Raw genomic sequence first — 26939 nt, forward strand, 5'->3', positions numbered from 1 at the left:
TTATGTTACAACAATAAAAATTTATTTTGCACTCCACAAAATCCGAAACCGTCCCATTTAAAGCCTAAACCTAGCCATATAAACGGATTTCAGATGGCCGTATTCTGAACAATCTTTTTGTTTTTAGTTGGTCTGTGAAGGTTATTATCTATGACAACAATGGCATAAGGAAATCGACAAATCACTGATTGATATCTACCTTGCTATGCTGCATGGTCTAATGCGATGCAGAAATGTTGTTCATCATGAACTTTTCACCTACAGCACCTGGCTATAACCAAAAACAATCCAATATGGTAGATGAATAGATCTGCCTTTGATCTGTCAAATTTGTTCTGTGTCACAAAAAGTTGGCAGAAACTCGCTTCTTTTTTGGCTGCTCAAAAACTCAAATTTATGGCCGTTCATAACCTATAACTAACTCAACTCTACTCATTGTGTACAGTATATATTCATGTGTCAATACTGCGATATCTCATTTCTCCAGTATCAATCTCTCAAGTATCCAAGAAGGTAAGGTAGAAGGTCTTTGGTGGGGTCCTAACATGTATAGCAGCATTGTATGTCCTTGTGCCTGCCTCTGACAACGGTGATTTCAATGCTGTCATCCCAGTAGTTTCAGGTTTGGAGTAGACGACAGCTCTTTGTTTTTAAATAGGAAAACCTGAGTTTAAAGAGATTGCACATTGGAACGTTTGTTCTTAGGCCTCTCCTGAGATGCTCCCTGTAGTGTGATCACCAACTGGTCTAACCATGGGCAGAACCATGGAAGTCAGATATAGACTCCTGTAAGAAAAAAAATAAGCATTACTTTATATTCCCATATATTACACACTCAAATAGGATTTTACAGTATTGATATATAGGTCCTGGGGCTTGGGGGCACAGCTCATGTATATAATGACTCACTTTGTGGTGTGACATGGAAGAAACATGGGACCTTTATCACAGTTCCTTTCCAACAGACATGATGCCAACTGCTGCAACCACTATATACAGTATTTTCCCTCTGACTACTACAGCGTCTTTGAAAAGCTGCAATAAATCTCTCTCTCTCTCTCTCTCTATAATATATATATATATATATATATATATATATATATATATATATATATATATATATATATATATATATATATATATAAATCAATGCAACTCCTAACAAGAATTTGGGTTCAAAGAACACACATTTTACAGTTACCCATCTACAAAACAAAAAAAAATCTTATCCACATGTCAACTCGGGCACCTTCTGCAACCCCCTTGATTAAAGAGGAATAATGAAGACATGCAGGTAAGAAAGCTCATTGAGCAGGGTTCTTTATGAAAGTGAAGGCTTCCCCCCTCCCCCCCCCAATAAAAATCTTGTCATGCACTGTCACTTTCATCCTATGTGTAAAACTCAAAGTGCATAGTTCCAGTGTTACTCTACCTATTACTGGAGTGCATGGCTAAGGCCACAATTAACAAGGAAGGTGAACATTCTTTTGTCAAAGTAGAGTTCTACCTCTATCATTAAAGCAGCTGACCAGTCACAACATGTAGATGACCTATCCTTGGAATAGGTCAACAATATGAAATAGTTGGGGGTCCGACTCCTGGCACTGAGCTCAAGGATTAGCTAGATCGGTGATGCGCACTGTTGACGTGATGTCACCACTACATACAAAATACTGAGACAAGAGGAGCGGTGGGGAGCCTGTGATGGACCCAGGAGGGGGAGTACCTGCCGAGTTTGCTGTTTTAGATATTTTCCAGAGATACCTGAAAATAGACTACCACTTTCCTGAAAATAGACTACCCCTTCAAGTGTTAGGCAAACGTCTTAAAATAGGACGTCAGTATGATACCAGAATTACACTAGTGGCTACGGCTACATCTACTTAACAGACAACCGTCCTCCAGTGTCTAAAGCTGACGGGTCCCTAGAGTCACATAATGTACCATAGGACCCTTTTTAGCCCCTCACAAAAAAGGATCAAGTGATGCAGATGGTGTCTGAGGAGGTATACGTTGCAACCAATTTAATTTGAAGCTTACAGTACTAAGACTACAGCACCTACCAAACAACTTCCATAACAAGAACAGCAAGAGAAGCCCTAAGCTCAACACCTGATCAAATGGCCCAAAATATAAGCCACAAAGAGAAGATGGAGGTAACAACCTGTATAAACGGTCAATTTATTCACCCATTGGAAAACACCGGAGCCTTTCTCCAGCTTTAGGGCTGCCTCTATCTCCTTCCTGTGGATCCCCATAACAATGATCGCAAAGAACACTTTATGGGTTCCGTGATAACATATAAACCTGACACAGTGGTCTGTTGGACAATGGTGGATAAAAAGCAGTCAGTACAGACCATTGCCAGTGTCTTTACCACCCTCCAGAAAAGGAAACTCGGATGAAGAACAAGCAACACTTTATGGTGGTATGCAAGTGCTGACTCTTATACGTTTTTTGGGAGATGGAATCATTCTTATCTCATGCTAAGAAAACTGTCATATGTGGCCCTTGTGAAGGTAAAAGCAGGGGAGAATATTGGAGCTAAATGCACATAAAATGTTAAAGAGTAACTGTCGCTTTAGTTTTATTTTTCTAATATATCAATAGTAAAAGTGAAGGAAACAAACTTTGTAGAGAGAAATCTGATTCTTTTTCTCATGGGCTGATCTTTCATTCTCAATTCATGAGTAAAATCAGTATTAAAGGGAATCTGTCATTAGGTTTTGCTATGTAATGATGGAGTGACAGAGACCCTGATTCCAGTGCTGTGTCAGTTTACTAGGTGCAGCAGTCGTGATAGAATCAGAGCTCGGAATGTTAAGCCCTGTAACACACACACAAACACACACACACACCACTGATGGGCAGCTTTCTGTGTACAATGTATATTGACAGCTGCTAATCAGTGCTGTTGGCGAGGTTACACAGAGCAGTTGACGAGGAAGTACACGACACCTAGTCCTGTAATGATAATCTCCTGCTGATAAAACACTGATTGTATTGAAACAGCAAAACACAGCCAAATAAGTGACACATCACTGGAATCAGGGTCTCGGCTCCTACATAGTGGTGCTGTCAGATGAGATAGCAAAAACCTGCTGACAGATTTCTTGTCAGTGAGTGCAGAATTTCACGTTACCGAGATAGAGGGATAACGGTTGCTGTTTCTAAAACTGTATGGAGAGAAGAGGAGCTAGAAGCAGACAAGACATTCTGCTGCACATTATTCTAAAAGGACAGTTACACTTTACGTTTTTAATGAAGATAGGTTTGAGACAGAACTTTGAGTTCCTGCCCTTGAAAAAACAAGAAAAAGTGTAAAATATTTACTGATGAACAGATTGATGCCGAAGAAGCTCGGAGTTGCATGAAAATCCCTTTCCACACTCAGGGCAATATTGCAGTCTGTCTCCAGTGTGAATCCTTTGATGCCTCACGAGAGCTGATTTAAAGGAGAAGCATTTCCCACACTCAGTACATGTGTACGGTTTCTGTCCTGAGTGCACAGTCATATGCCTAGAAAGCTCTGATTTGCAAGCAAAGCCTTTCCCGCATGCAGAACACGTCAGTGCTACGTCTCCTCGGTGGACTACCCTTTGATGCTTAGAAAGCCCTGACTTTCTCATAAAAAGCTTGCCGCAGTCAGGGCACATCAGAGGATTGCTCTTGAAGTGGCTTTTCTGATGCTGTAGAAAATGTTCACTGCTGTAGAAGCATTCTCCACATATAGAACAAGAGAATAATTTATCTTGGCTTCCAAAATGCTTGTAGTCAGTTAGGTTGGAGTCTCCTCCTGAACTATCTCCAGCATCAAGCCCAGTTTCTGAAGTGTCTCCAGCTTCGGCATGTACCTTTTGGTGTAATATGAGGTGAGCATTTGAAATAAAAGTTTTACCACATGTGGAACAGTCGTAAAGCCTCTGGAATGCATGTGTCTTCTGATGCGTGACTAGTCCTGAATGGCTGTAAAATCCTCGGCCACATATTGAACAGGAATATGGTTTCTTGATATGAATTTGGTGGTGGGTGACAAGATCAGTTGTATTGCTGAAACATAATCCACAGATGCGACATTTAAATTCTTCTTCTCCACTAAGATGTGGTTTTGGAATGGGCTTTCGAGTAATGGATTTTCTCCCGTTTAGTCTTGAACATTTGCTTTCTTTAATGTGACTCCGTTGATGGGTGTCCAAATCTGACTGAGACGGAAGACACTTTCCACATTCGCCACAGATAAAAGATGGAGAGTCTGGATCATCTACTAACTGGTTAAGGATTTTTGTAGAAGGTTTGTTACATTGTGAGCCATTGTACTTTTTAGCATCTTTATCATGTGGTGTTTGGACGCTAGAAGCTTGATGCAAGCTTTTACCAGAATTTTTAGGATTCTCCAAGACAGCTTGATACCTTACTTTTGCATTATCAGACCAATCACAATCTCCAGTGACATCAGAATGGGTTGGGGAGTGGTCTGGGATGGTAATAATATCAATGACTCGATGATTCTGACCTTCACTTGAGATGGATTTTCTAGCTATAGATGGAGAATGTATGGTATGATCAACTGGTATATAAATGTCAGCATCTATGATTTCCTCTTCATGACACCCCAAAACATCTATGTTAAGAGTACAGGATGAATATTGTTGCATATGATCTGTGGGTTTGTAAATCGCTCTGCCCGATATGTCTTCATTTTCGTCGCACAAGATGATTTCTTCATGTACGTTATTTAACAAAATATTTGAATTTGAAGCACATATTGAGAGGTCTGCAGGTGAATGAAGATTAGAACAATCTGTGGAGGAATCAGAGATAACATGTTCTTCTGGGAAGTCCTCAACATTTTTGTGACCTGTTTAAAAGAAATAGATTTTAAGTAAAACTTCCAAAATGATATCAGATCCTGATTACTAACGCTTAAAATATCCCTTACCCATTGTAGTGGGGAGGCAGAGGGTCTCAGACATTGCATCTTGGTACAGATCTTGGTGTCTTTCTAAATACTCCCACTCTTCCATGGAGAAATACAAAGCAACATCATGACATCTTACAGGAACCTAAAATACAATGATACCTTCATGGTCCAGATACTTCCATTAATGATACTACATAAATTCCCAGCGTTCCCAGCAGTGCTCACCTCTCCCGTCAGCAAATGAACAATCATGTTGGTCAGGTCTAAGATTTCCTGAAAGTTGTTTTTCTCCTTTCTTCTAGAATGAGGTAAATGATCCCCGAAGGTACTTAGAGTCTTCTTCTCAATAACATATTCCTATAAATTTAGTACCAAAATTGTCAGCCCTCCATATGAGAAGCCATGATTTATGTAAAAAATGTATGTAAAATGTAAAAACCATTGTGGAAGCATTTCTCACCCCTCCAGTTAACAAGTAGATCATCCTCAAGGTCAGACTTAATAAAGTCTCTGTCATTTGATCTCCGTCTTTCTCCATCTTAAACTTGGCAGACATATGCTATGGTTGGACAGAAACAGATGCACAGGTTTTTTCACACAACCTTTGTTTAATAGATGCACATTTCCTGCAGATTGACCCTGTTAAAAAAATAAAAGAGGAGAAAAGTGTAATATGTCTTGTAAGTGACAGGGAAAACAGCGGGCTAGTACATCAAAGGCACAAATGTGCAGTCGAAGGCTGCTGGGGCTGCAAAGCAACGCGAAAAAACAGAAATATGCAATGGCACTCTGCACGTGGCAAGAAATACACAACCATATACATGTCAGGTTCTTAGTGATTCTTAGTGTAAATTTAATAAAAATAGTCTGAGCCCCTCAGCCCAGAGAAGGCAGCTTCTTCAGATGAGACCCCACAAAAAATTAATCTCCCTTAGGGTATATATATACACACACACACACACACACACACACACACACACACACACACACACACACATATAATACAGTGCTGGCCAAAAGTATTGGCACCCCTGCAATTCTGTCAGATAATACTCAGTTTCTTCCTGAAAATGATTGCAATCACAAATTCTTTGGTATTATTATCTTCATTTAATTTGTCTTCAATGAAAAAAAACACAAAAAGAATTGTCCTAAAGCCAAATTGGATATAATTCCACACCAAACCTAAAAAAGGGGGTGAACAAAAGTATTGGCACTGTTTGAAAAATCATGTGATGCTTCTCTAATTCGTGTAATTAACAGCACCTGTAACTTACCTGTGGCACCTAACAGGTGTTGGCAATAACTAAATCACACTTGCAGCCAGTTAACATGGATTAAAGTTGACTCAACCTCTGTCCTGTGTCCTTGTGTGTACCACATTGAGCATGGAGAAAAGAAAGAAGACCAAAGAACTGTCTGAGGACTTGAGAAACCAAATAGTGAGGAAGCATGAGCAATCTCAAGGCTACAAGTCCATCTCCAAAGACCTGAATGTTCCTGTGTCTTCCGTGCGCAGTGTCATCAAGAAGTTTAAAGCCCATGGCACTGTGGCTAACCTCCCTAGATGTGGACGGAAAAGAAAAATTGACGAGAGATTTCAAAGCAAGATTGTGCGGATGGTGGATAAAGAACCTCGACTAACAACCAAACAAGTTCAAGCTGCCCTGCAGTCCGAGGGTACAACAGTGTCAACCCGTACTATCCGTTGACGTCTGAATGAAAAGGGACTGTATGGTAGGATACCCAGGAAGACCCCACTTCTTACCCCGAGACATAAAAAAGCCAGGCTGGAGTTTTCCAAAACTTACCTGAGAAAGCCTAAAACGTTTTGGAAGAATGTTCTCTGGTCAGATGAGACAAAAGTAGAACTTTTGGGGAAAAAGCATCAACATAGAGTGTACAGGAAAAAAAAAAGAGGCATTCAAAGAAAAGAACACGGTCCCTACAGTCAAACATGGCGGAGGTTCCCTGATGTTTTGGGGTTGCTTTGCTGCCTCTGGCACTGGACTGCTTGACCGTGTGCATGGCATTATGAAGTCTGAAGACTACCAACAAATTTTGCAGCATAATGTAGTGCCCAGTGTGAGAAAGCTGGGTCTCCCTCAGAGGTCATGGGTCTTCCAGCAGGACAATGACCCAAAACACATTTCCAAAAGCACTAGAAAATGGTTTGAGAGAAAGCACTGGAGACTTCTAAGGTGGCCAGCAATGAGTCCAGACCTGAATCCCATAGAACACCTGTGGAGAGATCTCAAAATGGCAGTTTGGAGAAGGCACCCTTCAAATATCATGGACCTGGAGCAGTTTGCCAAAGAAGAATGGTCTACAATTCCAGCAGAGCATTGTAAGAAACTCATTGATGGTTACCGGAAGCAGTTGTTCGCAGTTATTTTGGCTAAAGGTTGTGCAACCAAGTATTAGGCTGAGGGTGCCAATACTTTTGTCTGGCCCTTTTTTGGAGTTTTGTGTGAAATGATCAATGATTTGATTTTTGCTTAATTCTCTTTTGTGTTTTTTCCTTGCAAGCAAATTAAATGAAGAGAATAATACAAAGAATTTGTGATTGCAATCATTTTCAGGAAGAAACTGAGTATTATCTGACAGAATTGCAGGGGTGCCAATACTTTTGGCCAGCACTGTAGGCCCAATTCGTCAAAGCTTTTATGCCCAAAAAATGGTGAAAAAGCTTTGAAAAGTCACAAAATGTTGGGGCAACTTTGAGGTGCGCAAAAATGTAGCATCTTTTGCTGTTTTCACGCAAGTTTCTCCCAGCTCCACTGAAATGGATGTAACTGGGGCAGGGCAGGGGGAAAAGATACCACAGTTCGTCTTATCATGACGAGCCATGGGAGCAATGGCGTTCCTTTTGTCAGAAATCTCACTCCAGTCCCTCTCAATATCCTAGCCGCATCAATAGGCTCATTAAAGAGAACCTGTCAGCAGGAGTTTGTCAACTAAACTACAGGCATGGTCATATTTGCTCTTAGATACATTCGCTGAAGGATTCTGTTTTGTAGCTTTTATGTTATCTTTATGTGAGGTTTTCATCTAATGATATCTTCGTGCATCAGGGCGGCCTGTGGGCAGGGTCTTATCTTGGTGCTCTGGTCCCTTATTCATCCTCCTGTGTGAATGATAGGTCACTTATCCATCAGTTAGCCCTGGTTCACCTGAATTCATACCTTTGGGAGAATACCTCAAATAAATAAGTTAATTAATTAGGACCAATAACTTTCACTAAGAAAATCTGGGAAACTTGCATGAAAAATTCCCGCTGACGTTCGAGCACTCCCCCTTGACCACCTGTTTAATCCTACATTGCCTGATAGTCTGAAAAGCAGTCTAAGTCATGGTTCAACTTTTTAGTTCTGCTGATATAGTGGATATCCACTCTAGGGTTTTGCTGCCTTCTGATGTACTACAATCACCGTTTAACATACCCTTAAACTCTCATTATTGGTATCTGCAAATCAGACACTATATGGCGAACACGGGGGAACATATAAACTCCTTGCAGATGTTGTCCTTGATGGGATTTTAACTCAGGACCCCAGCACTGCAAAGCAACAGTGCTAACCACTGCGCCACCGTGCTGCCAATAATACACTTGATCACTTCAAGGCGGCTTAGAGTCTTTGGGATATATATTGGGTATACAGAGATTGTTAATAGATATGGTCACGAAGGGTAGTTCTCAGAGTTAATCATACTTTTTTTTCCTTATCCCCTCCCTTCTGTGTCAATGTCTTGTCAAAATTTTTGTGTTAGTACGAACTTAAGATGCGGACGTGAAAGTCTTGAGTCCATTCAGTCCTGATGGTAGTTTGCTATATTGAATGTTATGACTTTATGCTTTGTATTTTTGTAAATATACTTTGCAATTTCCTATTGAACAATTCCACAAATATTTAATTAAAAAAAAAAAAAGGAAATCTCACTCCGGCCCTTGACACTACTGGAGAACAGCTCACAGGAAAGGACAAAAATTCATAAAAACATCACAGAAAAAAAACAGCCTTACCAACACCATGTCAGATTACCAAAGCACAAGCAGGACGCAGCAGACCCCCATGATAAAGGCAGGGGCCGCACAGGTGGAGAACTGGAGAACACCAGCAGTGTTTTCCTCAAGCGATTTCTTGGTCGTTTTTGAGGCGGCTTGGATTCCACCATCTTTTTAAACTGCATACATTAGCTAGTGGGCGGCTTGCAAGCAGAAGCCGCCAGGATAATGGACCGGGTCACTTCTTTTAGCCACTTCACAAAGCTCAACAAGACTGAATGTATGAACAGCAAGTCTTTTTCACATTGCAGCACATATCTTCATTCTTTTTTAGCATTAACCCCTAGGCCTACCCCTCCAAAGTGAACTCTGGTATGATCTAGCTATATCTTGCTTGAATTATCTTTCATTGTCTTAATTAGCCACATACTTTACTACAAGTGTTTTATAGCATATTGTGTATTATCCTATATTGTAATTTAGAGTGTAAAAAAAGTTACAATCGATAGATGAGTATTTATAGTATAGAGCGGTGACTCAGATAAAGAACAATATAACAATGTAGACAGGTGCAGAATTAAACATTTTATTATGATAAGACTCACCAGTCAAGACTTCTAGTACTACAAACCTAGTCACCATTTTTGTATGCAAGCATTCAATACCTGGTTAGGTGCTCAGCTTAGGACTCTATTGGCTGGAATGGCAAGGTGTCATGGGAGCAGAAAGTCCTGATCAGGGACTAGTGCATGCACAACAGCAGTAGCTATTTAACTAACGGGCATGTTCCCAGAGATGCCAGCCATCACAAAGGGGAGCACATTGCATATGCATACCAATGAGACCAAAAAAGGGTTGTCCGGGATTGACACAAAAGTCTGCAGACACTCAATGTGACTGCAGACATTTGAAGCATGTGGAGTGCACGCTGTCAGGATTCCCTGGTATTGCAGGTGTGAGTGGTCACGTGACCACATAAATCCAACTAGACGTGCTCAGTCTCTCACGATATAAGTGCATTGAGAGAGGCCACGTCAGTCTGGTCAGCACAAGTCTGGAGGTATACAAATAGCATACAGGCAGGCACATGACTGCCCACTCGCATCGGCAATACCAGGGAATTCTTACAGCGTGCAAGCCACATACTGTCAAGATTCAGAAGTCTGAAGTCACAGTGTTACTGCAGTCATTTGTTCAAGTCTGGACAACCCTATTATAGAAAGATGGCTTTCAATCATGGTACCACAGAGTGCTTACAACCTCTGCTTTCAGTGCTGTGAGCAATGATTGTAATTCTGTAATTGCTCCTTGTACAGCCTCCATGACTTAAAGCCGGCAGCTCTCGGGAAGAATAAAGGTAAATTTCTCCTGGTAGCCACACTTTCAGCAAGGCTGTCGGCCAGTATTGGAACACTATTAATCTGCAGGTTAATAATGTTTGTGGACACAACAGGTTCCCTTTAACCCCTTTCTGGCCCATGACATACTATTCCGTACCTGCGCCCTGGGACTTAAGAGCCAGGTACGGAATAGTACGTCATGGCGATCGCGCCCGCGATCGCCGCCGGGTGTCAGCTAGGGTTAAATCCTAGCACTGCAGGTTTTCATTAGATGCAACTGCCTAGCATTTTACTAGAACCAGGGCCTGTGTTCACTAGGTGTGTCAGTCTGCTGGATGAAGCAGAGTCGAGTGTGCTGCAGCTGGTGAGTGACCAGCCAAGATGTGAGCTGTAGCTGAGAGAGACGTGCTGGGGTCCTCTCACAATGGAGACTGCATAGGTCAGCTAGGAAAGCGGAGCAGTCTGTGTGTAGGAGCTGCAGAGAACAGTGTGGAAGCTGCAGCCTATTCAGTGAGAACTGTTAGAGCAATTCTAGGATTCAGCATATATGTCAAAACAGTGGATTTCCCATGTAATATCAAAATAGGAGCAACATACATGACATATACATGCCTAGGAATGTAAGAATAGCAGACCATTCGGAAAATTAAAGAAGAAAAAACCAAACACATTGGTCATAGCATACTATCAGAACAGTATGTTAGTATAAAAAAACTTTATTCATAGTCCATGGTTTATGGTGGCACTGTAAACCAAAAGTGCACACACGAATATAAAAACAAAATAAAATAAATACATCAGTTTCAAATCCCTTGTAGTTCTATGAAAGCAATAAAACTGCACTTGTTTGGACCAAACAGAATTGCCTGTGTGAACGTTACCTAATGCCCATCGGAGAGCGTGAATCACTGCACTATGTATAACTGTGCTGTAATTTCATACATATTCTACAGGACTAGTAACTACCACTATAGTGGCATGTAAAAGTTTGGGCACCCCTGGTCAAAATTACTGTTATTATGAACAGTTAAGCAAGTTGAAGATGAAATGATCTTTAAAAGGCCTAAAGCTAAAGATAACATTTCATTTGTATTTTAGCCAAAAAATATATATATTATCTTTTACATTTTAAAAATGCCAAAAGGAAAATGGGCCGATGTAACAGTTTGGGCACTCTGCATGGTTAGTTCCTAGTAGCGCCCCCTTTTGAAAGTATCACAGCTTGTAAACACTTTTTGTAGCCTCTTTTCAACTTCAGCTTTTTTTTTTTTTTTTTTTTACAGATGGTGTTATGTTTGCATCAAGAATTTGTTGAAATTTCATTGAATCCAATCTTTCCTCTACCCGTGAAATGTTCCCCATGCCATTGGCTGCAACATAACCCCAAAGAATGATTGATCCACCCCATGCTTATATTTTGGCGAGATGTTCTTTTCCTGAAATTCTGTGCCCTTTTTTTCTCCACACATGCCTTTTAATCATTGTGGTCACAGAGTTCTATTTTAACCTCATCGGTCCACAGGACTTATTTCCAAAATACATCAGGCTTGTTTAGTTGTTCTTTTGTATACTTCTGACGCTGAATTTTATGGTGAGGATTCAGGAGAGGTTTTCTTCTGATGACTCTTCCATGAAGGCCATATTTGTACAGGTGTCTATGAACAGTAGAACAATGTAACAACAGAGTCTGCTAAATCTTTCTGAAGTTTTTTTGCAGTCAAAAGGGGGTTCTGATTTGCCTCTCTAGGAATCGTACAAGCAGCTCTCACTGAAATTTTGACCTCCACTGTTCCTGCTGTTAACTGCCATTTCTTAATTACATTTCGAACCGAGGGAAGGGCAACTTGAAAACGCTTTGCTATCTTCTTATAGCCTTCTCTTGCTTTGTGGGCCTCCACCATTTTCATTTTCAGAGTGCTAGGCAGCTGCTTAGAAGAACCCATGGCTGCTGTTTTTTTGGCACAAGGTTAGAAGTCTTTCACACGTCCTGATATTTCTGGTACTGGAAAAACCAGTACTGGAGATACCCATGTCTGTGTGTGGCAATCGTGTGCCGTATCAGTATCACACGTACCGGCGCCTTAGAATCAGCAGGCAAGTTAGCGCTGTTCCCAGGTGTTGGGTGCTGAAGGAATCTCTCATCATTGTCTCCTACTTGAGCTGCGATCAGCGCGAGCAAGGGACATTGATGAGAGTTGTATTCAGCCCTCGCTGTATAAATAGAGTGTAAAAATAAGAATAAAATAAAAAAAACACATGATAAATCACCTTTTACAACCTAATTCCCGGAAGCCATTGTCCCCTGTAAACAAACCCCCCAAAAAAATATACACAATATCCCTCACCTGTCCGAAGTTGAAATAATCCAGTGTCCCACGGCGTAATCCATCTGTGCAACGCTGAGGAGCAGGGGAAGATGACTTGCAGCCAGCGGACCCCTGAACTGCGCTGAGCTCACTGAGTGACAGGGCACCGCTCAGACAGCTCAGCGCAGTTCAGGGGCCTGCTCGCAGCATCAAGTCTCTTATCAGGGGACAATGATGAGTGATTCCTTCAGCACCCGGCGCCTGAGAACAACGCTAACTGTACTGGTGATTCCCAAGCACTTGTATGTGTCACACTGATGACACACGGATGTCATCAGTGTGGGACTTTTTGTGGCCCGTGCTGCTGATAAACGGGTATGTCAATGTGTTTTGCCCATGGACACACGGTCCGAGGAAACACACTGATATGTGCGCAGACCCATACATTTGAATGGGTTTACGTGTGTCAGTGTCTCCAGTACGTGCGGAAACTGTCACCCCACATTGGAGACACTGACGTGTGAAAGACGCCTTAGCATAGGCTGGGTTTTTATAGAGCAAGGAAATTTGCATCACCTGGCCTTTCCTAACGATGGTGGTGAACAAGCCATAACCCTAACAGGCTAATTAAGAGAACCTTGGTCAAAGTTATCTCAGCACACCAATCTCCAAGGGTACTCAAACTTTTGCATCAGCCCATTTTCTTTTTTGTGATTTTTAAAATGTAAAAAATGATAAATATATATATATATATATATATATATATATATATATATATATATATATATATATACACACACACACACATACACATACACACACATATACACTGCTCAAAAAAATAAGGGGAACACTTAAACAGCACAATGTAACTCCAAGTCAATAACACTTCTGTGAAATCTACCTGTCCAGTTATGAGGCAACACTGATTGTGAATCAATTTCTCCTGCTGTTGTGCAAATGGAACAGACAACTGGTAGAAATGAACGGCAATTAGCAAGACACCCCCTATAAAGGAGTGATTCTGCAGGTGGTGACCACAGACCATTTCTCTGTTCTCATCCTTTTTGGCTGTTGTTTTGGTCACTTTTTCATTTTGCCATTGCTCTCACCCTAGAGGTACAGTAGCATGAGGTGGTGTCTACAGTACATCCCACAGAAGTTGCTCAGGTAGTGCAGTTCATCCAGGATGGCACATCAGTGCGAGCTGTGGCAAGAAGGGTAGCTGTGTCTGTCAGCACAGTGTCCAGAGCATTGAGCAGATACCAGGAGATGTGGAGGGAGCCATAGGAGGGCAACAACCCAGCAGCAGGACCGTTACCTCCTCCTTTGTGCAAGGAGGAACAGGAGGAGCACTGCCAGAGCCCTGCAAAATGACCTCCAGCAGGCCACAAATGTGCATGTGTCTGCACAAATGGTTAGAAACCGACTCCATGAGGGTGGTATGAGGGCCCGACGTCCACAGATGGGGGTTGTGCTCACAGCCCAACACCGTGCAGGACGCTTGGCATTTACCACAGAACACCAGGGGATTGGCAAAGTCGCCACTGGCGCCCTGTGCTCTTCACAGATGAAAGCAGGTTCACACTGAGCACATGTGACAGACGTGACAGAGTCTGGAGACGCCGTGGAGAGCGATCTGCTGCCTGCAACATCCTTCAGCAAGACCAGTTTGGCAGTGGGTCAGTAATGGTGTGGGGTGGCATTTCTTTGGAGGGCAGCACAGCCCACCATGTGCTCGCCAGAGGTAGCTTGACTGCCATTAGGTACCGAGATGAGATCCTCAGACCCCTTGTGAGACCATATGCTGGTGCGGTTGGCCCTGGGTTCCTCCTAATGCAGGACAATGCCAGACCACATGTGGCTGGAGTGTGTCAGCAGTTCCTGCAAGATGAAGGCACTGAAGCTATGGACTAGCCCGCCCGTTCCCCAGACCTGAATCCGATTGAGCACATCGGGGATATCATGTCTCGCTCCATCCACCAACGTCACGTTGCACCACAGACTGTCCAGGAGTTGGCGGATGCTTTAGTCCAGGTCTGGGAGGAGATCCCACAGGAGACCATCCGCAACCTCATCAGGAGCATGCCCAGGCGTTGTAGGGAGGTCATACAGGCACATGGAGGCCACACAGAATACTGAGCATCATTTTGACTTTTTTTAAGGACATTACATCAAAATTGGATCAGCCTGTAGTGTGTTTTCCCACTTTAATTTTGGGGGTGACTCCAAATCCAGGCCTCCATTGGTTAATAAATTTGATTTCTATTGATGATTTTTGTGTGATTTTGTTGTCAGCACATTCAACTTTGTACAGAACAAAGCATTCAATGAGAAGATTTCATTCATTCAGATCTAGGATGTGTTATTTGAGTGTCCCCTTTATTTTTTTGAGCATATATATATATATATATATATATATACACACACATACACAGACAGACAGTACAGACCAAAAGTTTGGACACACCTTCTCATTTAAGGATTTTTCTGTGTTTTCATGACTTTGAAAATTATACATTCACACTGAAGGCATCAAAACTGTGAATTAAACACATGTGGAATTATATACTTAACAAAAAAGTGTGAAACAACTGAAAATATGTCTTATATTCTAGGTTCTTCAAAGTAGCCACCTTTTGCTTTGATGACTGCTTTGCACACTCTTGGAATTCTCTTGATGAGCTTCAAGAGGTAGTCACCGGAAATGGTTTTCACTTCACAGGTGTGCCCCGTCAGGTTTAATAAGTGGGATTTCTTGCCTTATAAATGGGGTTGGGACCATCAGTTGTGTTGTGCAGAAGTCAGGTGGATACACAGCTGATAGTCCTACTGAATAGACTGTTAGAATTTGTATTAGGACAAGAAAAAAGCAGCTAAGTAAAGAAAAGAGTGGCCATCATTACTTTAAGAAATGAAGGTCAGTCAGTCTGAAAAATTGGGCAAACTTTGAATGTGTCCCCAAGTGCAGTTGCAAAAACCATCAAGCGCTACAAAGAAACTGGCTCACATGAGGACCGCCCCAGGAAAGGAAGACCAAGAGTCACCTCTCCTTCTGAGGATAAGTTTATCCGAGTCACCAGCCTCAGAAATCGCAGGTTAACAGCAGCTCAGATTAGAGACCAGGTCAATGCCACACAGAGTTCTAGCAGCAGACATCTCTTCAACAACTGTTAAGAGGAGACTTTGTGCAGCAGGCTTTCATGGTAAAATAGCTGATAGGAAACCACTGCTAAAGACAGGCAACAAGCAGAAGAGACTTATTTGGGCTAAAGAACACAAGGAATGGACATTAGACCAGTGGAAATCTGTGCTTTGGTCTGATGAGTCCAAATTTGAGATCTTTGGTTCCAACCACCGTGTCTTTGTGCGACGCAGAAAAGGTGAACGGATGGACTCTACATGCCTGGTTCCTACCTTGAAGCATGGAGGAGGTGTGATGGTGTGGGGGTGCTTTGCTGGTGACACTGTTGGGGATTTATTCAAAATTGAAGGCATACTGAACCAGCATGGCTACCACAGCATCTTGAAGCGGCATGCTATTCCATCTGGTTTGCGTTTAGTTGGACCATCATTTATTTTTCAACAGGATAATGACCCCAAACACACCTCCAGGCTGTGTAAGGGCTATTTGACCAAGAGGGGGAGTGATGGGCTGCTACGCCAGATGACCTGGCCGCCAGTCACCAGACCTGAACCCAATCAAGATGGTTTGGGGTGAGCTGGACCGTAGAGTGAAGGCAAAAGGGCCAGCAAGTGCTTGCACACTCTTGGCATTCTCTTGATGAGCTTCAAGGGGTAGTCACCGGAAATGGTCTTCCAACAATCTTGAAGGAGTTCCCAGAGATGCTTAGCACTTGTTGGCCGTTTTGCTTGGGTGAGATGAGCTGCCTAATTTTTATCTGGAGATAAACATATTTACTATACGGACAAAAGTACAGCTCTTAATTATTGAATAAAGGTTTTTATTCAGTTCCATTTCCACAGGCATGTAAAATCCAGCCCCAAGCCATGCAGTCTGCCTTTACAAACATTTGTGAAAGAACAGGTTATTCTGAAGACCTCACTGAGTTCAGATACTGTAAACAAGTCAGTTCTTGAAATTTCCCCCCCTATATATTCCATGATCAGTTATGAGTGATATTATTGAAAAGTGGAAGCATTTAGGAGACACCGCATCTCGGCCATAAAGCATCAGACCACAAAGTTACAGAGCGGGGTCGCCGCGTGCTCAGGCACATAGTGCATAAAACTGGCCAATTAACCAGAACCCATGGGACTATTTTTTTTTTTTTTTTTCTTTTTTTTTTACACTCCTCAGCATTGCAACTGTAACACCAAGAAGGAAAAGTCATAGTCATTCTGGAAATCACAGGATGGATAGAAATAATGAAAAATGGAAACAAAATTTGCAAAACATCTCGATTTATTCATTAGAGTATAAGTGCCAGATGCAGAAATCCCTGGACTTATATGCATTGGCTACTATCAATGAAAGGTTATTAGAGGACTGGGGGTCTGCAATACCAAGACAGGTTATTACACTTGGGGTTATTTAGTGTGGAAAAAAGAAGACTTATTACTATGTACAAGTATATGAGGGGACAGTACAAAGACCTGTCTACTGATCTTTTTACTCTGAGGCCAGAGACAGGGACAAGGAGGCATCTTCTACGTGTGGGGGAAAGAAGGTTTAATCATAATCTGTAAGAGCAGTGAGACTATGGAACTCTCTGCCACATGATGTTGTAATGAGTGATTCACTACTAAAATTTAAGAAGGGCCTGGATGCCTTTCTTGAAAAGTATAATATTACAGGTTATATATACTAGATTCCTTGATAGGGCGTTGATCCAGGGAACTAGTCTGATTGTCGTATGGAGTCTGGAAGGAATTTTTTTCCCCAATGTGGAGCTTAGTGTTTGCCACATGGGGTTTTTTGCCTTCCTTTGGATCAACATGTTAGGCTATGGGTTGAACTAGATGGACTTAGTCTTTCTTCAACCTTATAAAAAAAAAGAAAGAAAACCTACGATGAGGTTATTGATGGTTGCCTGAGCAATGTTCTGCCATGCTGAATGCACTTGGGCGCGCAAATCATCAAGATCCCTGCTGGCAGCTCCCTTTGTTATTGCCTACTAATAACGTTACAGATGTTGGGAGAAAAGTCCAGAGGCCATGGTAGCACATTTAGCCCATGCAAGCTGCTCACAGTAGCATGGGTAACATGTAGCTTGGTGTTGTCATGTTGAAAAACGGCTCCTGTCACACTCTGGAGAAATGGCCATACCACTGGTTTTACCACTAAATCAGTGTAACAATGAGCTTTTAGTGTACCTTGAATGAAGACTAGAGGGTCCGGCAACTGTACATTATAGAACTCCACACCATAAACACAGAAGTAGAACTGGTGTGATATTCCCACGTGAAGGCCTCTTCATGGCATTGCCCAAGAATGGAGCTTAGTGATCCATTCTGTACTGCAAGCGAAATTATATGTCGCATACCAAGCCTAGGACGTCACACAGTGTCTACAAAAACCATCTGAAGGCATTTGCAAGACTTTAGACTATGTAACAGATGTCCAAACACAGGTGTTCCACTGACCTCACTCCACCACTATCAAAGGCTATCATAGTACAGAGCAATGGAAAATGGAATGGAAGTCTATGTTTTTCAGCAATGAGTCCCGCTTTTCTCTTCCATGCAATGATAGCCGGAGATTGGTCTGGATATCTCACATGGGAATGCCATGAATAAGCCTTCTCGGGGGAACGTGCAAGTGTTACAGGAGCCGTTTTTCAAAACAACAATACCAGGCCACATTGTTGCTCGTGCTACTGTCAGCAGTATACGTGGCCTAAATGTACTATCATGGCCTGCAACATCTCTGGACTCTGGAGCACATTGTTCAGCAATTGCAAAGTGAGCTGTAAGCAGTGGATCTTGATGATTTGCCCAAGTGCATTTAGCGTGGCAAAACATTCCTCAGATAACAATTAATAGCCTCATTGATAGCAGCCAAAACGTGTACGTGTGGAGATTTCTGCTCGTGGTGGTTAAACTTAAAACTGGATAAATCGAGATGTTATGAAAAGATACTCATGAAAGTGATGATATGGCCATCACAGACCTCTGATCTTAACATCAAGTCTGTCTGGGATTACATGAAGAGACTGAAGGATTTAAACAGATCTGTGGTTCGTTCCTCAAGATGCTTGGAACAACCTCCCTTCAGATTCCTTCAAAAATTGTGTGCAAGTGTACCTAGAAGAATTAAATTAATGTTGCTTTGAAGGCAAAGGGTAGTCACACAAAATATTGATTTTGGATTTCTCTTTTGTTCATGCACTTTGCATTTGTTAATTGATAACAAACAATTATGTTTTACTTTGTTGCTTTTTTTTTTAAACTTGCCTAAAACTCTTGCACAATAATGTATATTTGGTCCAAAGAGCAGCATATTTGATATCGATATGTATACAATATGCCATTTTACACAATCAATACATTAAATAGTATATGGAGCATATAGTGCAATATATTGTATAGATTAAAATGGCAAATAGAGCAGTAAAATATATGAAAGGTATATGGGCGGTCCTAATAAATAGGTTTAAAAAGAAGGCTATGTGATGCCTCTGATAAAAGTTGGAGATGTAATTCGGAGGTGGGTAATATGATTCATATTTGGTGGGCATGTCCTGTTATCAACAAACGCTGGAGATCAATTTTTGACCTTTTTAATAAACTCTTTGATACAAACCTACGAAATTCCCCAGAAGCAGCATTACTCTCTGTTCTCCCGAAGTCTATTTCATCAAAAAAAGGACTCTTTCCAATATTTCTGACCGCAACAAGACAAGTCATCCCTAGACAATGAAGGTCATCCACACCTCCCTCTAAGCTAGTATGGGTTGAATCTGTGGACTTCTTAATATGCATGGAAGATCTAATAATTTGAGATGATTGGTTCTGTTCTTGATCCCTTGAATACATGAGGGCTTGGTTACCTTGGTCTTTCCTTTAGACCACTTCATAGTGAATTTAGTAATGACATAAGCTTATTGATGTTTGAGTTTGTTTATCCTCCTTCTCCTACTGGGATTCCCTAATGTGTTTTGCCTCTTTTTATGTTCTCGTCCCTCCACCCCCCAATTGCTTATGTGTGGCATTATTCATTATATATCTTACAAGATTGGATACTAGAGTGTCTTATTAAGTAGACTGTTAAAGTAATTATGTTATTACACTCTACTATGCAAATTTTGATGTTTTCCATATGACTTGCTTATCTGTTGATGATTGTTATCTGATAAATAAAAGTTATTGAAACATAAAAAGAAGGCTATGAAATGTTATAGAAGAAGTTCACAGAGTAGTATTTTGTTATATGGAATGTATATAAAATGTTATGTCATAAAAGCGATATACACAGCGGAATATGGGATCCAACGTTGTACAAAGGGTATACAGAAAGGTAGATTTGGTATGTATCTAATGAAAATTTACTCACCAATATTTTTGTTTTCTGTAGTCTTAAGGCAGAACAGAAGGGTTAGATTTCACATGACTCCTATTGAACAGAAAAATATAAGATTAATTAGCAATTGTATCTGGCAGTGTGACTTCCCTGAACCCCTTGAGACAATAATCACACGTTCTTGATACAGTAAAACAATGTACTGGGAGAGATCTATTGTGCTACCTTTGGACTACAGGAAACTACATTTTGGGAGAGTAAGTTTTCATTTCGCAGGTCATCCTCAGACAGCACAGAAGGGTTTTCCAAAGCAACAATTAAGGCTCGGAAGGACTGGTGACTTTTATAAGCACTTATTTCCCACAGATGAAGTTTAATGTGGTATTGACATTTAGACATATCGGGTCATGACCATACTACACATTTGTATATTTGATTAACTGAAATGTGAGCTCCAGATGTGGAGGTGGGGCTGGAAGAATAAACTTCAATTTGCAGTGAAGAATCCAGACCTTCCAGTTGGTAACACTTGGAAATTATGTTTCTGATCCAATGAGCCAAGGAGCTTAATACACCTTTGTTGTTGGAGAAATAAAGCTCAGAATTTATGAAATCTTTGATTATATCTAGATATCATAAGACAGATCTGCTGAAACCTAAGGAATGTAATTTCTCATCAACAGGATTCTCACAAAGAACTGTAAAAAAGAATTCTTGATCTATAAGAAAGCCACTTTGAGAAGCAATGCTAGTTTTGAGGGCTAAGAAATAACAAAAGCCTCTGGAATATGGCTCCCTATAAAAATAGGTTTAGATTTCACAAATCTAATGGGCAAAGGAGAAGATAGATACTCAAGGTCAATATCTTGCAGGGCCTCAAATTGAGATTCAAGATGTGGGTATCCGACAACTAAAGAAAGATCCCTAGAAGGAGATGCAGCATGAACATGATGTCTTCTGATCTTTACTGTTTTTAAGAAACTTTCAACGAGTAATTTAAAAAAAATATTTTCTAGAAGAGAATTTAAGTTGAGTAGACTTTTCTGGATACCTCCCTGAAGGAACTGAACGACAACAGGGACTAAAGTGGGAACAAGATTTTTTAAATGAATACCATTCTGCAAGAGGTTTTCCAGATTCAGTTATAGATATTTATTGTGTTGGACCTCTGGGCTGCAGGCAGGGTGTAAATCACCTCATCAGAAAATCATGCTCTTCCGAAGCTACTCCATTTAGATTCAAGGCCATAAAGGTGAAGTTATTACAGGTCTTGGTGAACAAATCCGTTCTGAGACAACAGGTTCTTCCTGAGTAGCAGCATTCTCCTTTTGAAAATGTCTACAAGAGTAGGAACCAAGTCCTTCAGCCCAAAATATTATCTCGGCTATAACCACTGCGTTCTCCTGCTTGACCTTTTGTTATGAAAACAGCAGAGCAAAGCCGCTTTATGCTGTTGTATAATTGCAATAAAAGTTAAAGGAAGTTATAGAAACAGTGTAGCAAAGGAAGCTACATTGTTGGTTAACTCCTGAATTGCAGAAACACCTTAGCTCACTGTGTTATGCAAATGGTGTACCTCCCATTAATATCTATGGGAGTTGTGCAAACAGCAAATCACAGAAGCACTGGGCTGTTTTCGTAACCCTGCCTCTGGTGGTGGACATAACCTAGAAGCAGTTATTCCTGCCTTGGCCATGAAAGGCACGGATAGGAATAATTCTTTGATTCCATAAGTGTTACAGAAAGTTAAGTAGAAGAATACAGGGGCTATAGATGGTGTACTATTTTGGCCTCCAAGGGCTTTGTTCCTAAATAGTGGAATATCTTCTGCCAGTAGAAATTGATGGCACTTACTCCATGAGGGTAATCCATTTTGCTGAGGGAACAGAACACTGGAACCATCACATTATTCTGTCAACAGGTTTTTGCTCCTTAATTTAAGAACAGCATAATGTAGAGACTGAGATCCTGATTACAGCGACGTGTTACTTACTGAGCAGCTTGCTGTAGTTTTGATAAAAATCACTGTTTTATCAGTAGATTATCACTAGAGAACTAGTAAACCTGCCGCTATGTTTTCCTCCATATTGATGAGCTCTCCATAACCCTGCCCCCACTACTGATTAGCATCTTTATAGTTATGCACCATGTCCAAAGAAAGCTGTCAATCAATGGTGTGGGTGGGATTATATGGAGCTCAGCATTCAGAGAACTGGGAGATCTGATGAAGCTTCGCTGGGATCTCTGCTACTATATCATGCTGCTCTCAGAAAGGAGAGCAAAAGCCTGGTTACAGATTTCCTTTAAATCCATCTGAGGGGTAGCCATTTTCTAGATTATCTGAAAATTCAGAGGACGGAGGATGCATTCTGTGAGGTTCAACCAACTGCTTTCACATTAACAACTCACCCAATATGGACTGCTGTGATACTCCTTACTATCTTCTCTGCCCATTGCATAAATATTTATTTTTTTATTTTACTCACTTATTTAGTGTCATTAATTCAACAGCACTTTACAGACATCATCAATAAAGAACATTATTTGACAGTCCTGGGCTCCTGGTTCCTCCCTGCTTGTTTAATATAGACCACTGCCGGTAGTGATGAGGCATTAAATAAATACAGAAAATTAAATAAATTCTGTAAAAACCAAATCCAGGCAGCAAAGATTGAGGCAGAGAGAATCATTGCCAGAGAAAGAAAGAATATTTTGGGATTATTTTTAAACTACATAAATAGTAAAAAACTAAAAAATGATAGTGTTGGCCCCCTTAAGAATAGTCTGGGTGAAATGGTGGATGAGGATGACGATAAAGCCAATATGCTAAATGATTTTTTTTCAACAGTATTTACACAAGAAAATCGCATGACAGAAAACATGATGAGTGATAACAAAAATTCTCCATTAAATGTCACCTGCTTAACCCAGCAGGAAGTACGGCGGCGTCTAAAAATCACTAAAGTTGACAAATCCCCGGGCCCGGATGGGATACACACGCGAGTACTGCAGGAATTAAGTAACGTCATAGATAGACCATTATTTTTAATCTTTAAAGATTCCATAATAACAAGGTCTGTACCACAGGACTGGCGTATAGCAAATGTGGTGCCAATATTCAAAAAGGGGACAAAAACCGAACTCGGAAATTATAGGCCGGTAAGCTTAACCTCTACTGTGGGTAAAATCCTGGAGGGTTTCCTAAGAGATGCTATACTAGAGTATCTGAAGAAGAATAACCTCATGACCCAATATCAACATGGGTTTACGAGGGACCGTTCCTGTCAAACTAATCTGATCAGTTTTTATGAGGAGGCAAGTTCTGGACTGGACCAAGGAAATGCAGTGGATGTTGTGTATATGGACTTTTCAAAAGCTTTTGATATGGTTCCACACAAAAGGTTGATACATAAAATGAGAACAATGGGGATAGGGGAAAATATATGTATGTGGGTTAAAAACTGGCTCAGTGATAGGAAACAAAGGGTGGTTATTAATGGAAAACACTCAGACTGGGTCTCAGTTAACAGTGGGGTACCACAGGGGTCAGTATTGGGCCCCCTTCTTTTTAACATATTTATTAATGACCTTGTAGGGGACATGCAGAGTAATATTTCAATATTTGTAGATGATACTAAACTCTGCAGGGTAATCAATACAGAGGAGGACAATTCTATATTACAGGATGATCTATGTAAACTAGAAGCTTGGGCTGATAAATGGCAAATGAGCTTTAATGGGGATAAATGTAAGGTAATGCACTTGGGCAGAGGAAATCAAATGTATAATTATATGCTTAATTGTAAAACACTGGGCAAAACTGTCACTGAAAAAGACCTGGGTGTATTGGTGGACGAAAAGCTCACGTTTAGTGGCCAGTGTCAGGCAGCTGCTGCAAAGGCAAATAAAATAATGGGATGCATTAAAAGAGGCATAGATGCTCATGAGGAGAACATAATTTTACCTCTATACAAGTCACTAGTGCGACCACACTTAGAATACTGTGTACAGTTCTGGTCTCCGGTGTATAAGAAAGACATAGCTGAACTAGAGCGGGTGCAGAGAAGAGCGACCAAGGTTATTAGAGGACTGGGGGGTCTGTAATACCAAGACAGGTTATTACACTTGGGGTTATTTAGTGTGGAAAAAAGAAGACTTAGGGGTGATCTTATTACTATGTACAAGTATATAAAGGGACAGTACAAAGACCTGTCTACTGATCTTTTTACTCTGAGGCCTGAGACTGGGACAAGGGGGCATCTTCTACGTCTGGAGGAAAGAAGGTTTAATCATAATCACAGACGCGGATTCTTTACTGTAAGAGCAGTAAGACTATGGCATGGTGCTGCCACATGATGTTGTAATGAGTGATTCACTACTAAAATTTAAGAAGGGCCTGGATGCCTTTCTTGAAAACTATAATATTACAGGTTATATATACTAGATTCCTTGATAGGGCGTTGATCCAGGGAACTAGTCTGATTGTCGTATGGAGTCGGGAAGGAATTTTTTTCCCCAATGTGGAGCTTAGTGTTTGCCACATGGTTTTTTTTTGCCTTCCTCTGGATCAACATGTTAGGCTATGGGTTGAACTAGATGGACTTAGTCTTCCTTCAACCTTAAAAACTATGTTACTATGTTGTAAATGGATGAAGATTTCTCTTTGTTCACCAAGAACCCATGGTTCTGTAGAAATCTCAAGGATATCTCCAGATGGGAGCAGGTCTTCTGAGTGTCTTTCATCAATGAGTAGTCCAGGTGCAGTGCTACATAGATGCCCTTCAGTCTGAGTTCAGTTGTTAGGAACACTGCATTTTTGGTAAAGACTCTTGACGCCAAATTAAGCCCTACGTTTTTGGTGGTTTTTAAACACAAAACAACTGCACCTGTTCCACACTGTCCCAGAACAGTCTGTATGATTTTACCATGATTACTATGAAATCACAACAAAAACTCTATGCTTTTGCCGTGTCTCAGGTAATTGTGGGCTTTTTGGCTGCAAGTACAGTAAATCTAGGGGAACTTGTATAGGTATTTTGGCCTGAGGAAGCACTCAGAGTGAGGAGTAACAGAGACAAAGCAGGTCAGAGGGGCTGTTGCTGTCTGCAGTACTGGTGTCCCAGGGATTGGGGAGTATTAAGAAGGATGGTGAAGCAGCATATATTCTGTTCAATTTCATGGAGATGTGGTCACATACTATATAAAGAATTTCTGGGGGTTAGGGGGTAAAATATGTTGTAAAGAATTGCTGTGGGCTCAGTGATTATGACATGGAATGTCTAAGGAGGGGGTCATAAGCAGGTCTGTGGAGTCAGAGTCGGTATAAAATGGACCTACTCCAATAATATATAATAAATTGGGTACAGTAGTACAATGCAGGATGTGCTGTAAATGTTTTCATAAGAATTTGGGAAAGTTATGAAATGTCCTATAAATGTCTGTTCTGTTCCTGATGTAAGGGTCTCTGCTTAGGTGAGATGAATCTGTGCTGCACTTTATGTACACGCTCAGTAGTGAGGCCGTGCTGTGGAGACGGACATCAAGGGGGCGAAGATTTGGCTTACTGACTCCACAGCCCTGGACTCAAGTGTATATAATGAATTGATGGGAGGGCAGAGTCTACATTATAATCCATTATTGGGGATACTGTATATTTTATAGATTTGCTGAGGGAGCTCAGTGTGTAGTGCAAATATTTGAGGGGGCACAGTGTGTATTACAATTTATGACATTATGATGGGGGAACAGTATGTACCCAGTCATTTTAGGGGCACAGTGTAAATTATAGTTAATTTCTGAGCTATAATGAATATTCTTTATTTCTGGCGCATTACATACATTATAATTCATGTTATAGGGCACTGTAAATTATTAATTTTAGGGGTATAGTGCATATTGTAATTTACAGTGTGTATTATAATTCTTTTTAGGGGTTACTGAGTATTTTTCATTTCTTGGTACGTGGTAGATTAATATTTATTTCAGGCAACAAACTGTGTGCTACAGAAGACACTGCTTGTTAACCTGGCACAACAATTAGAGGAGGAATCATTTTCTCCTATTTATTACAACGCAGGTATCCCTCACACCAGGTAAGGAACTTGCTAAAAATATGAATCCCAACCCTGGCTACCCCTACTCTGCTATGTCCTGTGAGGGTCGTACGGCTCGGTGTGTTTTCATACAAAAAAAAAAAGTTACCTATCAGCACTGATCTCATCTTCAGAGGGAAAGACAAAGATTAAATGTAGGGGGTGATTCACAAAACTCCAAAATCTTTTAAATCTCATGTTGTAATCTGATTTCCTTTCAGGATTGCAACAATCCTACTGAACAGTCGTTACAAAATTGGGTGTTCGGGGAGACCTCGCACGGCCATGATCGTGTCTGGGAAATCCGGCATAATTGTGTGAATCATCAGATTCATAGACTTCACCCTCTGAGATGAATCAGAGCTGGCAGCAGGTTACAAGGTTTATTAACCCGTCTGGTTATACAGGAATGAATGGGCTCCTGAAATGCGTCAGTTGTTCTGATCTGACCCTTGTAAAAAAAATACGGATTCATCCGTAGCAAAAGTGCACAATTCAGACACCTTCGATTCCTATCTATCGGTAATGGCTGCCTACAATTTGTAACCATCCTATATTTACTCTTCCTCCCCCTCTTCACTACCACCGAAGCTGGACATATATAACAAAGCACACACTTGGCAAAGAATGCATGAACAAAAGCACAAAGGAGGAGGCACAAATCACCAGAAGAAGCAGGAAACACACTTACATTTTGCCACAAGTAAGCTCTCCTGCCCAGCTAAGCACGCCATTACAGTACTGCTGCTTAAGCCCCCGCCCAAAGTCTCATGAGATTACCAAAGTCTCGT

General features: G+C 41.1%; 1 protein-coding gene across 2 annotated transcripts; it reads right to left on the reverse strand.

Annotated features, from left to right (window-relative positions):
* LOC141273806 (uncharacterized) lies at nucleotides 1-26939 on the reverse strand. 2 transcript variants are annotated; one of them, XM_073686177.1, is made up of 7 exons: nucleotides 26840-26937; nucleotides 20090-20149; nucleotides 5382-5560; nucleotides 5147-5278; nucleotides 4940-5063; nucleotides 3334-4858; nucleotides 1-786 (listed from the first exon to the last, which is right to left on the reverse strand). In XM_073686177.1, the coding sequence occupies exons 3-7, from the start codon at nucleotides 5475-5477 to the stop codon at nucleotides 702-704; spliced, it is 1962 nt and encodes a 653-aa protein (XP_073542278.1). In that variant the 5' UTR covers nucleotides 5478-5560; nucleotides 20090-20149; nucleotides 26840-26937; the 3' UTR covers nucleotides 1-701. The 2 variants fall into 2 exon arrangements, with proteins under 2 accessions (XP_073542278.1, XP_073542279.1); XM_073686178.1 differs by lacking the exon at nucleotides 20090-20149 and having other exon boundaries at nucleotides 26840-26939.

The sequence above is a fragment of the Phyllobates terribilis genome, unplaced genomic scaffold (assembly GCF_046119375.1).
Source record: "Phyllobates terribilis strain yellow unplaced genomic scaffold, ASM4611937v1 Scaffold_5__5_contigs__length_657084704, whole genome shotgun sequence".
Taxonomy (NCBI): Eukaryota; Metazoa; Chordata; class Amphibia; order Anura; family Dendrobatidae; genus Phyllobates; species Phyllobates terribilis.

Excerpts from the sequence above, each read along its gene's own strand:
- LOC141273806 (XM_073686178.1), bottom strand. The coding sequence starts at position 5,477 with ATGTCTGCCAAGTTTAAGATGGAGAAAGACGGAGATCAAATGACAGAG. Across the intron at positions 4,859-4,939 it reads CTGCCTCCCCACTACAATGG|GTCACAAAAATGTTGAGGAC; the intron begins GTAAGGGATATT and ends TCTTTTAAACAG. Across the intron at positions 787-3,333 it reads CGGCATCAATCTGTTCATCA|GAGTCTATATCTGACTTCCA; the intron begins GTAAATATTTTA and ends TTTTTCTTACAG.